General features: G+C 35.1%; 1 protein-coding gene across 1 annotated transcript in view; it reads left to right on the forward strand.

Annotated features, from left to right (window-relative positions):
• Nucleotides 1-12,241, forward strand: part of DMD (dystrophin) — a 1,580,480-nt gene that overhangs the window by 1,066,516 nt on the left and 501,723 nt on the right. The window contains exon 53 of the mRNA XM_006911463.3: nucleotides 9,290-9,444. Coding sequence (XP_006911525.1) covers nucleotides 9,290-9,444 — 155 coding nt within the window. The remainder of the gene's footprint in view (nucleotides 1-9,289; nucleotides 9,445-12,241) is intronic.

Consider the following 12,241-nt stretch of genomic DNA (forward strand, 5'->3'; position numbering starts at 1 on the left):
CCCTCTTTCAACCAGATTTCTCTTAGATGCCTGGAGTAGCTGGGTGATTTGTTAATTACAACACCATGTAAGCCTTTTAATAAACTCAGCAAATTAAAGAAAGGGGCCAGATAAGAGAATGCTTTCCAAAATGTCATAATGAAATTAAAGTAATGACGTAGTTGGAGGGCTCTCATTCCTTCTTTCTGCATAAAATATATTCCAAAGAAGCTGGAAGAGAAATGGGGCCTGAAAGTAAAGAAGGGGAAAAATAAATTGTATGCCATTAGTTTAATTATAAAAATTCATTATATGAAGCCATGTAAGACAGAAAATAATGGAACTCTAATGGGTTGGCTGATAACACATTTACTAGCCTGCTCTCAGCTTGTAGTCATTGTAGATTCACAAGGTGCTTCTACTTAGCTTAGTCACACAGGGACCATGGCTGATGACAGCTGTATCTTTATATATAATTTCATGATCAAAGAGTCAGGGAACATAGTAGATAATGCCATTGGCTCTTAAACTTTCTGCTTTGAAGTGACAACTAGCCAAAATCAGTTACATTGCCATCCCTGATTCAATGAGGACTACATAACAACTTTAGTATATAGTCCTCAAAGCTATTGAAAAGATTAATCATTTCCAGTAAGCTGGAAAGTGAGTGCCATTTCCTTAAATAGTATCCCCTGTGCACAGTGTTACCTTCTGAAACAGGGTTGTCTGGTAATGTCAGAGGTTTAATAGATGAGTCTTGAAGTTAATGGTGAGAGGCTTTACTTTTGAAATAGCTTCCTTACAGATATTTTAACGTTTCTATTATAAATCCATAAAGAGGTTTTACAGGTCATTTTAATTCACACAAACAAGAAAGAACTTGTGTTTTGTGTTTCGTTTTCTCAATAAAGATTTATAGAACATTAATTCGTATTTAGAAGTAAATCATTCAGTGATTTTTTAAATAAACCAAATATGTATTTTTCTGCTGTCTTTGTTTGGCAATGTCTTACTTTATTTTACACAATAATTTTCCAATCATGCTATACTCATCAAGGAGATTATTTTATATTCTTCAAAGTTCACTTATAATAAACCTTGAAATCTTTTTATATGGAAGCATATCTTCTTTAACTAGATTGAACCCTGAATATTGGAGTCAAGAAACCCGCATTTTTGTAATGTCTCTTTCACTGACTAGCTATGTCACCTTCAACAAGTCACTTAACCTTTCAGAATTTTTGTGTTCTCATGTGGGCAATTATGGAATTAGATAAAAGGAAAGGAGATAAGATCAAAGTGGATATGTAGGTAAGGGTCATATATTTGAGGGCCTTGTAATCTAAGGAGAGAGGCTTGAACTTTGTCTTATAGGTAATAGGGAGCCATTGAAAAGTCTTAAAGAGGAGTAATGTGGTTCTACTTGCATTTCAAAAAGATCTCTTGAGCAGTCTGTGGATGGAAGAGCTGAACTGAGAGTAGAGGGAGGGAGAGAATAAAAAGGTTATTTCAGAATCCAAGCAAGAGACGATAAGTGCTTAAATTAGGTACTGGCAATGGAGGTAGACGATTTGGATATAAGTGAAAATTGTGACACAACCTCACTGTGAGTATGTTCCCTGCTTCTTCCTCCAGTTGAAGATCAACTTAAACTGCAGAGGGAGAAGATTGGGCTAGAGATAGAAACTTGGGGAACACCCACATTTAAGGGACAGGCAAAAAAAGAAAATGTGAACCATAAGAGTATCGAGGAGACCCAAAGAGAAGGGGCCAAGAAAGGCTAGAACCTCGAGAAGAACAGAGTAGTCAACAGCACCAGTTGCTGCAAATAAATAAATGAGAACCTAAAACTTTCCACAGATATTGGCCATTGATGACTGAATCAGTTAACTATTTTCACACACACAAAAAAATCCTTCATAACAAACAACTTCAAAACGTCAGTGGCACACAACAATAGCATTTATTTCATTTTTATGAGTTTGCAGCTTGACTGGGGTGGCACTGCTTCAGGCTGCAGGTTGATTGAGGTGGCTCTTCCCCACATGTCACTCATCCTTCACCAGGAATGTGCAGGCTAGCCCAGGGCATGTTTGTCTGATGGTGATGGCAGAAGTGCAAAAGGGCTAGCTCCACTGCAGGAGCACATTTCAAACCCCTGCTTGTGTCATTTCTATTAACATCCAATTAGGATCAGGCAAAGCAAGTCATATAGCCAAGCTCATTGTCAAAGGCAGGGAAATGAACTGCCTTTTGTAGCAGGCATTCAATGTTACATAGCAAAGGGAATGGATATAAGGTGGAGGAAAGAATCAAGGCTAATAAAACCAATTTGCCACAGTGGCTTCTATCAGAATAGTTTTAGGGGGATGGCGATGGCAGAAGCCTGATTTTGATGAATTATAGAGTGGCAGCAATGTAATTAAGTTGAGGCAATGAGTGAGTAGTTGCTTTCTAAGGAATGTAACTGTGAAGAGAAAGAAAATGATAGAAAGCAGATCTTGTTGTTTAACAATGGGGGAGAGACTCATGTTTGAAGCCTGTGGAGAAAGCCCCTGCAAAGAGACAAGAAATTGAAAAGACACAAAGAGAGAGGAAGTACATGGAGAGAGGAAGAATAGAAGAGTGTCCAGATGGAGTAATCAGCTTTGCATAGCACAAGAGTCACCTCTTCCTCTGAGACTGGAAAGAAGGATATGAGATGTAAAGTCTGACATTTTATGACACTTATACTTCATAAAATATTGATATTTTATGAAACTGAGGCACAGAGAGGGTAATTAACTTTCCCATTTGTTACATAACTAATATGTTAAATTTCCCCTGTGTAGGGTCATTTGCTGTGATATTTCTTTCAGTTTGTATCATCAGAGTCCAGTGTAGAAACCACACTAGATATTTCAAACAGAGAGAATTTAATACAGATGACTGGTTGGAGTGGAGAGGCTCAATAGAAGAGAGGGAAGCAACCTGGAGTTTAGCAACCTCAAGAAGCTGTTATACCTCAAAAGCTGGAGGACCAACAAGTGTTACCAAAACCCAGCAACCAGAGCCATCTGATACTAACTTGACCACTGTAGAAGCTGAACAGCAGGGACTAAAACTACAGATGGAGGGTCTATCCAGTGGGAAATGGAGACACAAAGAAGATACTGCCCACATTAAAAGAGGGGGAGATGTACCCTAGTTTCACCTTTCTTCCTGCCCTTCCATCTCCCACCAGGGTCCCTCATTAGCCAAACCCAGCTAAAAGCCAGCTAGCAAGGAAGCCCAGCAAATTCTCATCACCAAAAATGTTTAGTACATCTTCAATAATGAGTAGAGTAGGAGATGGATAGAGAATGAATCTAAGAGCTAATAAGCTCTCAGCTCACAGCTAAATGTTTTTATAAATCTCTTAGTTCATGTATGCAAACAGTATCCTAGGCAAAATGAAAGAAACCTAATGTGTAGAAATGTTTGTCCATAAATATATGAAGATGGTATTTTATAATTTTCCAAGCGATTTGATTTTGATTTTGACCTCACGACAAATCTGAGGCATAAGCAGAATAAGAAGCCTCATCCTTTTTTACAGACAATGGAACTGGATCTTAAAAGGTTAATGACTTTCTCAAGATCAAACTGTAAGGCAATGGCCTAGCAAGACTTCATGGGAAGATGTCTTTTAATTACTCTAAATTGCCTTTCACGAAGCTCCTTTGAGTTAGTCTTTAAAAAATTTAAAAATTTAGTTCACCTGGAGCAAAAGGTGATTTCACTTGTAGGTGAGTATCTTAAAATATATTTTATAAGGAAACAAACAGTACTCAACCTTCGATTTTTAATTATAGGTCTATGTACTCACATTTATTTTCTATATTAAGGGGAGCCTTTTAGAGCTTCAGCATCATAGACAATGTCTATAAACGGTGAGGTTTTTTGCTTTGCATTTAGTAGAGGCCCACCTTGTGGTGAATATAGTGTGGTTTATTAAAAATAGTGGTAGTAAAAAAAATAGTAGTAACATATAACACAACACCAAAAAAACAAACAACCCAATTAAAAAACAGGCAGAGAACCTGAATAAACATTTCTCCAAAGAGGAAATACAGGTGGCCAATAGACATATGAAAACACGCTCAATGTCACTATCATCAGGGAAATGGAAATTAAAAACACACCTGTCAGAACGGCTATCATCAGTAAATCAAAAAAAAAAAAGTGTTAGCAAGAATGTGACGAAAAGGGAACCTTCATGCACTGCTGGCGGGATTGCAAATTGGTACAGCTACTATAGAAAACAATATGGAGGTTCCTCAAAAAATTAGAATTACCTCATAGCCTAGCAATTCCACTCCTGGGTATTTATCTAAAGAATGCAAAACACTAATTCAAAAAGGTATATACACCCCTATGTTCACTGCTGCACTATTTACAATAGCCAAGACATGGAAACAATCTATGTGCCCATCAATAGACAATTGGATAAAGAAGAGGTAATACACACACACACACACACACACACACACACACACACACACTGGAATATTACTCAGACATAAAAAGAAATGAAATTTTGCCATTTACAACAACACAGATAGACCTAGAGGTTATAATGCTAAGTGAAATAAATCATACAGGGAGAGACAAATGCCATAAGCTCTCACTATATGTGGAATCTAAAGAACAAAATAAACAAAACAGAAATATATTCATGGATACAGAGAACAAATTGATGATTTCCAGATGGTAGAGGGTTTGGGGGAGGGTGAAAAAGGTGAAAGGATTAAGAAGTACAAATTGGTAGTTACAAAATAGTCACGAGGATATGAAGTACAACATAGAGAATATAGTCAGTAACATTGTAATAACTACGTGTAGTGCCAGGCAGGTACTAGACTAATCAGAGGGATCACTTTGTAAATTATGTAAATATCTAACCACTATGCTATATACCTGAAACTAATATAAAATATTAACTGTAATTGAATAAAATTTTTAAAGTAGTAGTAGTAGTAGTAGTAGTAGTAGTAGTAGTAGTAGTAGTAGTTGTTGTTGTTGTAATGATGATGATCATAGTTAATATTTATCTAATGCATCGGATAGTGCTAGGCACCACTGTAAGGGTTTTCCCTGGATTTTCTAAATTAATTCTCATAACAATCTTTTCATATAAATACTGTTAACATGACCATTTAACAAAGGAGGAAACCGAGGCACAGAGAGGATAATTAACTTTCCCATTTGTAACATAACTAATAAGTGATCAAGCCAAGATTCAAACGCAGCAGGCTCATTCTGTTGCCTAAACTTCTAACTACTCTCCATCTTCTTCCTTTGTTTTCTCTCATTAGGGTCGATATCCCTAAAAAGAATTCTTACAAATAAAAAAAAAAATGAGAAGACAAACATTAAAATTGAAAAATTTATAATACTCAAAATTCTGGAAATTAATTCAGGTTGCCCCATAGTCCACTATCATTTTTTATGTCTAAAATACTGTGTGTAAATACCAAGCACATACTGCAGCAGCATCATTTTAGATTTGAATATGAAATATTTCTTTCCTGGTTGGAGATGTAAGCATTTTATATTCTCCATAGAAAACACATACACATACATATATATGCCCACAAAATCATCTTTTTTATAGGCTAATGCTCACAGTATTTTAAATTTCTTCACACACCGTGATCACCATACAAACAATCCCCTGTAGTGTATACCATTATAAATGGAATTCAGAAATAAAGAAAGAGAGTGTGTGAATTCTATTGTATTTTTGAATTTACACTCCTCCTGTGGTCTGGAGTTATCCCAGTAGTAAATTTTCACAGTAGTAGACAAAGCTGGTCAAGGTCATTGTTCTTACCTTGAATGACATTTGGTTAGAGCCCAAGGTGATCAACATATTACCTTTAGGAGGAAAGAAAACCAGTGTGTTTTGGTGAATGTCTTTAAGAAGGGAGAAAAGAATGCTGAGATTGAGAATCTTTGAGTTTAGATAAGGGCCTTAGCCCTGTCAATGTTAGTCAAGGTCAGTGGTTTTTTTTTTTTTCTTTTTAATCCTATATTCTCATAAAACCGGGGCAGTTTTCAGTGAGGGTTAGCACTCAGTCAAGATTTTCTTAGGTATAAAAACCTAAATTTCAGTACGAATACAAATGTGAAGAAAAAAATTGCACATTTTTGCCTTTCAAGCATTAAAATATATGAAAAAGCTCTGGTTTGAAGTCAAGGCTCACTCTTTTACTACTTGTTTACTATGAAGTCTCTCATTTAACTTTAGCTTTTTATTTCCTACAAGACTTTAGAAAATTCTAGCATACTTTTTAACTTGTACTTTTAGGTATTTTTTTATGATCTATAGATGAGAACCAAAGAGTATATCCTCTTATATCTAGACTTTTCAGATAACAACCAATGAGTGAGGGGTGGTTTCCAAGATTATCTTTCTTATATAAAGTAAGCAATTTTATTATTTATTAAAATTTTAATTTATATTTTATATTTCTGAATCTCTACACATGTGCTCTGATGTTGGTTCATCTTAAGTATTTTGTTAACAATTGCATTCTTCTTTAAAAGTAATTACCTTGGGAAAAGTTAACCAAGTCATTGGTCTAAGTTTTGTGGATTCTTATGTTATCGATTACCCAATTAGAGATTTAATAGATGATAGATAATAAGCTCTTTTTTAAAAATGCAAATACTATTCTCTGGATAATAAGGGCCTGTTGGTCTTTATATCTTAGTATATATTACTTTTAACACCGTAGGTTCAGCTTAAGTGAGGAGGGGTAATTTTGTACCATGAGAAAAACAAACTTTAACCTAGTGTATTTGAAGATCTAATTGGCTTCATTAAGTGACTCATGAATCTGGCAGCATCCTATCTAGCAACTAGAAGCATACTTGGAGGACTTGTACAAAATGGAAGGTTTTTTATATGAAGAAGGGTGAGGCAAGTGAGCTATTAAAAAATAAAATAAGGAATGATTTTTAGAACAGGGCATCTTCTTTGCGGGGAGGGAGGGAACAAGCAAGGTTTTTATCACACGGATTGACTCTTCTTTCTAAGGTTGATAGAGGAGGCGGGGGAGCAGTGGAGAGGGCCCACATGACAAATGACCTCATTGGTGTTGACCAGAAAATTTCAGACTGGTTGATTAAGACTATGTTTCTGGAAGAGATTGAAACTGCAATTAGATCAGGTATTAAATCTAGTTTGGTATCATAGGCTTTAGCACAAATGACACCATTTGGGGCCTGTGTTTTTTAACATTACTCTAGGAAATTTTTAGAAAGGGAAAGCCTTTGGGGTGTGCAGTTGGCCTCAGAAAAGCTTTTGAATAGTGTAAGGATCAGAAAAGTGGAAAATGGGAGCTGTAGGGCTTGATAAAAGAAGAATATAAGGAGAGGCAAGCATTCGAAAAGGATAACTTTTAATTGTTTTGTCATACAGCAACACTCTGTACCTTTAAAAACTCTGTTTGCTTTCACAGCAAAAATTAGTGATATTGACTTTAGCTGCTCAGTACTAGTTTGGTATCTGGATCTATTTGCTCTATGTAATAAATGCAATGATTTTGTTTGATTCTAGAACAAGATGTTCTGCTTAACTGGGAAATGCCAGATTATATGCAGTTTATACATTTTGAAGGAACAGGAGTCCACCCAATCCACCCAAACATACTGAAACTATGTGAAAAGCAGTAGTGTTTGATTTGTATCACTATATAAATATTATACCAACATAAAAAAACAAATATTAAAACAAAAATGATTACTCTTTTTAGAAACATTAATTATTTTCAATTTCCTCTATTGCCCTTCTAGTTCATGACTATGTATTCCTACAGATTTAAGCAATACAGTACAGATAGAAATTATATTCTGTTCTTTTATTATGATTTTTGTGCACATTTACTACATAGACCATTGGGTTGATATATTATTTCAACGTCCTCTCATTAAATATTGAAATCGTTTCTCATTTTTTTTCTAACTTAGTTAATAGAGATCTTTATTCCTACAATGTAGTTCTCTTCTTTTAATTTTTTATCATGACAAAATACCAAAAGTGAATTTTGGGTGAATGAGAGTAAGCATATGTATGTCACTGATATCTATTGCCAAATCATCCAATAGATACTCTTCCCAGTAAGTAGTACATGAATGTGCTAACTTTATCAGTCTTTCCAGCTTTGGTTTTTATTTTTTATAAATTTAATTGATGTCAAATTATGCCATCTTGATTTAGTGCTCTATTTTTAAAATTTTTTGGAAATTAATATTTATCTTTTTTTATAAAAACTTTTTATTTTCTCTCTCTTATTTGAATTGCCCCTTCCTATTCCTTTGGCCATTTACCAATGGCTTCACTCGCTATGTTGGATTTGATGTAGCTATCTTAGCAATTTAATATTATCTTAACACTTAGAAGCCTTCTCCCTGCACTTGAAGTGATGCTTAATAAAAAATTGGAGTTAATATGCTTCCAGATAAACTTTTCATTGATTTCTTTCTTTCTTTGATATATGATACCTCAAGTGATGAAATACATAGTTTGATAATGCTCAATTGCCAAAGACAAAGGAGAAAACATAGGTAATTTGGTTCAGCAAGATTGTTATATATGAAATTTTATTCTAATTTTAAAATAGGATATTTTTAAAAGGATGTGAACAAACTGATACTTCAAAAAAGTTTATAAGTAGAATAACAGCACTGTTCCTTTGGTGTTCATTTTCTGTATGCAGCTTTAGTTGAATGCCAGTAGATGGCACTAATTACATAAACAATTCAACAAGTTAATGAAGAGGGGAAAAATACATGTGATTGTTTTCTGTTCAAAGTTGGTATATGTCATAGACTCAACAATTATATGGGATCCTATTTTTATAATTTGTTCTCTCCCATGATTAAAAAAAAAAACAGTTAAGCCTAGTTTGTTTCCAATTAATTGCTACTAAATTGAAATACCTGATACTGGTTCTTGCTCAAGATGCTACATTTGAAAAGTTTTCTCACGAAAAGTGCATTGGCTTATACTGTCATGATTGACTAAATCACATGGTAGGTTAAAAGCAATCATGTAGACATGTTCCGACCACAGGATTCAGGAGCTATTTATGAAGCATTTTAAGGTTTAATCTTTATGCACCTTTGTACAAGGTTTTTTTTTTTCATTTTTATAACGAACATGTGTTATAAATGTATTATAATTTGAATAAATAAATAAATTTTAGAGGAAAAAAAAAGAAACTCCAACTAGAAATTTCAGAGAAATCTTGACATTCATTCTCTTTCCCACGTGCATCTATAGCAGTTGGCCAAAGACCTCCGCCAGTGGCAGATAAATGTAGATGTGGCAAATGACTTGGCAATGAAACTTCTCCGGGATTATTCTGCAGATGATACCAGGAAAGTACACATGATAACGGAGAACATCAATGCCTCTTGGGCAAGCATTCACAAAAGGTACGAACTACATTATTTCTAAAACTACTGTTGGCTATAATGATGGGGTGGCGATGCTGGGTGGACAATGCGGATTTGTTCTCCCAGTTCTGCTAAACTGGAGCATGGGAGAATCCAAGATGACAAATGCTAACTAAACTCACAGGTTTGCCTAAATCCTCTTATTTTAAAGATGAGGGACTTGAAGACTGGTGAAATTACATGATTTGCCCACAGTTACAAAGGTAGTAACAGAACTAAGAGATTAGACAAAACCAAAATACTGATTTCTAGCTAAAAGAATCATTTATCAGTCTGCTTTGAGAACTCTACCCAAAGAAATATTGTTCTATTTTATTATTATAAATGCTGTGCCATCCTTAATCTGACAGGAAAGTCACTTTGAGCTTCATGATGGAGTTATTGCTATCCATGATGCCATCACTGTATCTCGCTCCATGCGTCCAATGGGAAAATCTATGTAGTGTAACATGATCCACAACTTCACTCCTCCTTTTATATTCATAGAAATTAACAGCTCTTACAGAAATGATCTCCTCAAACTAGGTCCTGTCTCCTTCTCTACTCTCTTAACCCCTTGTGCTTTCCTTTCGTTAGCATTTATCCTAATTATAAATAAAAACATGAATTATGTAACTAATTGCTTAATGTTTGTTCTTTGCATTGGTCTAAACTCCCTGAGGATATAGGCAACCTTTCTTATATGATAGATCCTGAGGTACTATACCAGGTGATAGAATAGGGAGCTGGTAAATATTTCTTGAATGATGACTCTCTTTGCATAATGTAGAGTTACTTTATCCATGCAGTGATAAGATACGTATTATTGGGTACTCATTTTTAGTTCTGTAAGAAAACAGGGGCAAAAATAGTACCTGTACAATGACGAAGAAGACCAGTGAAAGGTAAATGAGTTCCAGAAGATGACATAAATTACTGAAGAGGTCAGTTAGGTGGCCTTTATTAGGAGGAAAAGGACACCAACAAGGGAACAAGAAACAGATTTTGAACTAAGAACAGAAATTTAGAAGTAATGAAAATTGAAAATTACAAATATATGGAAATCGAGAGACCAAATAAATCTTGAAATTGAGTTAGAGATTGAAAAGTAGAAACTCCTGTGAAACTGAATTTACACTGGTAACCCTGGGGGAATAGGGCCGCTCTAGTCCTGAATTCTAGACAGTGGGTGTTCAGATGACCATGCAAAAGAAGATTCGACCTAAAGCTGTGAAGTTATATTTAAGGCCCTATTAAAATGACTCTGATGGAGGGCGAACTTGAATATGGGGGCTTATCATTGGAAAAAATTCTCAAAGTTACTGCCTCTTCTCAGTGACAAGCTTTGGACTTTCTGCGCCCAGTGCAGATCTGGTATCTGTTTGTTCAGTCAAACAAGGACAGAATAGGCCAAGGAACACTTATTTATATGCAGTCAATAGGTATCACAGAGTCAACAGTTAGATCTCAATGGGAAATACCTGCTTTTCAAAGAGAAGCCTCTTTGGATAAGCAAATTAAGATCAGAAATTAATTTGGTGAGTTTAGGGAATGTAAGCTAAGAAGGAATCAAACAAAACAAAACAAAACACTTGTTCATAGTACAAAACTAGAGCTTAAAGAGAGGTCTATCTCATTGGTGCCACTCTTTCTGGCAGTCCCCTCTCAGCATTCTCATGCTCCTTGGATCTCCAAGAAACTCTCTCATTTCTTTTGATCACTTCCTTAATGTCTTGGGATTCCTCATAGAAGGGGCTTTCAGTTTACATGTTATGACTTGGTCCCTAGAAAGCTACCACTTAAGGAAGGTATATAGTTATTTCTCTAATAGGTAAAATAAAATAGAATATTAGAAGCCAAAATACATTTTTCACTGGCCCATACAGATTCTGCAATTTGCCAAGCTAATTTTGACTCATGCCTCTACAGTTCTTTTCTGTTCCTTTTTCTCATATACTCTGAAAATTCATCCACTGGTGTAATTTCAGCCTGTTGACGACTATCCATTTATACCTTTGCAGCTGAGAATGATCTTTTGAGTTTCAGATCTGTATATCTTACTGACTTTTTTACATTTTAATGTCCCTCAGGAACTTCAAACAAAATAGGCCCAAAGCTGAACTCATCTCTGCCCTCTTTCAACCTCTTTCTTCAAATGCAACCTACTTCTCATCCTATGAATCCCCTCCAGTGAACATTACCACAAACCATTCAGTCGTCCAAATCAAAAACTCATACTTGACTCTTCCTCCTACAATCCCAATAGCTAAGCTATCACAGAACTATTTACTGCCTAAATAGTTTCAAATCCAGACACTTCTCTTCATCCCTACTCTTCAACTATCATGTCTTGCCTGAATGACATCATTCGCCTAACTGATTTCCCTTCTAGTCTTCCCACTTCCCATTCATTCCCTATATAGAATGCAGGATGATCTTTCTAAATACAGTATATTCATGTAGCTCACCCTCTTCTCACTTTTAAAGCCTTCAGTGTCATAACCAATATTATTCAAAGTTCACATTTCTTTAAATGACTTCAAGGTCTTGCATAATTTGGCCTTTCCTTAAAATTCCAGCCTGATAATTTTCTGCTCTCCCTCACTCTCCCACTCCCACACAATTAAGTAGTATTGAGCTATTTTCATTTTGTCACAGCTACATTTTGTCTTCTCAATTACCTGATGACCTGACATATTATATGTATATAATCCACATTATGTAGTATATAGCATATAGCATATATATAGTGTATATAGCATATATATATATAGATATAAATATATATATAAAATGC

The sequence above is a fragment of the Pteropus alecto genome, unplaced genomic scaffold, assembly GCF_000325575.1.
Source record: "Pteropus alecto unplaced genomic scaffold, ASM32557v1 scaffold414, whole genome shotgun sequence".
Lineage (NCBI taxonomy): Eukaryota > Metazoa > Chordata > Mammalia > Chiroptera > Pteropodidae > Pteropus > Pteropus alecto.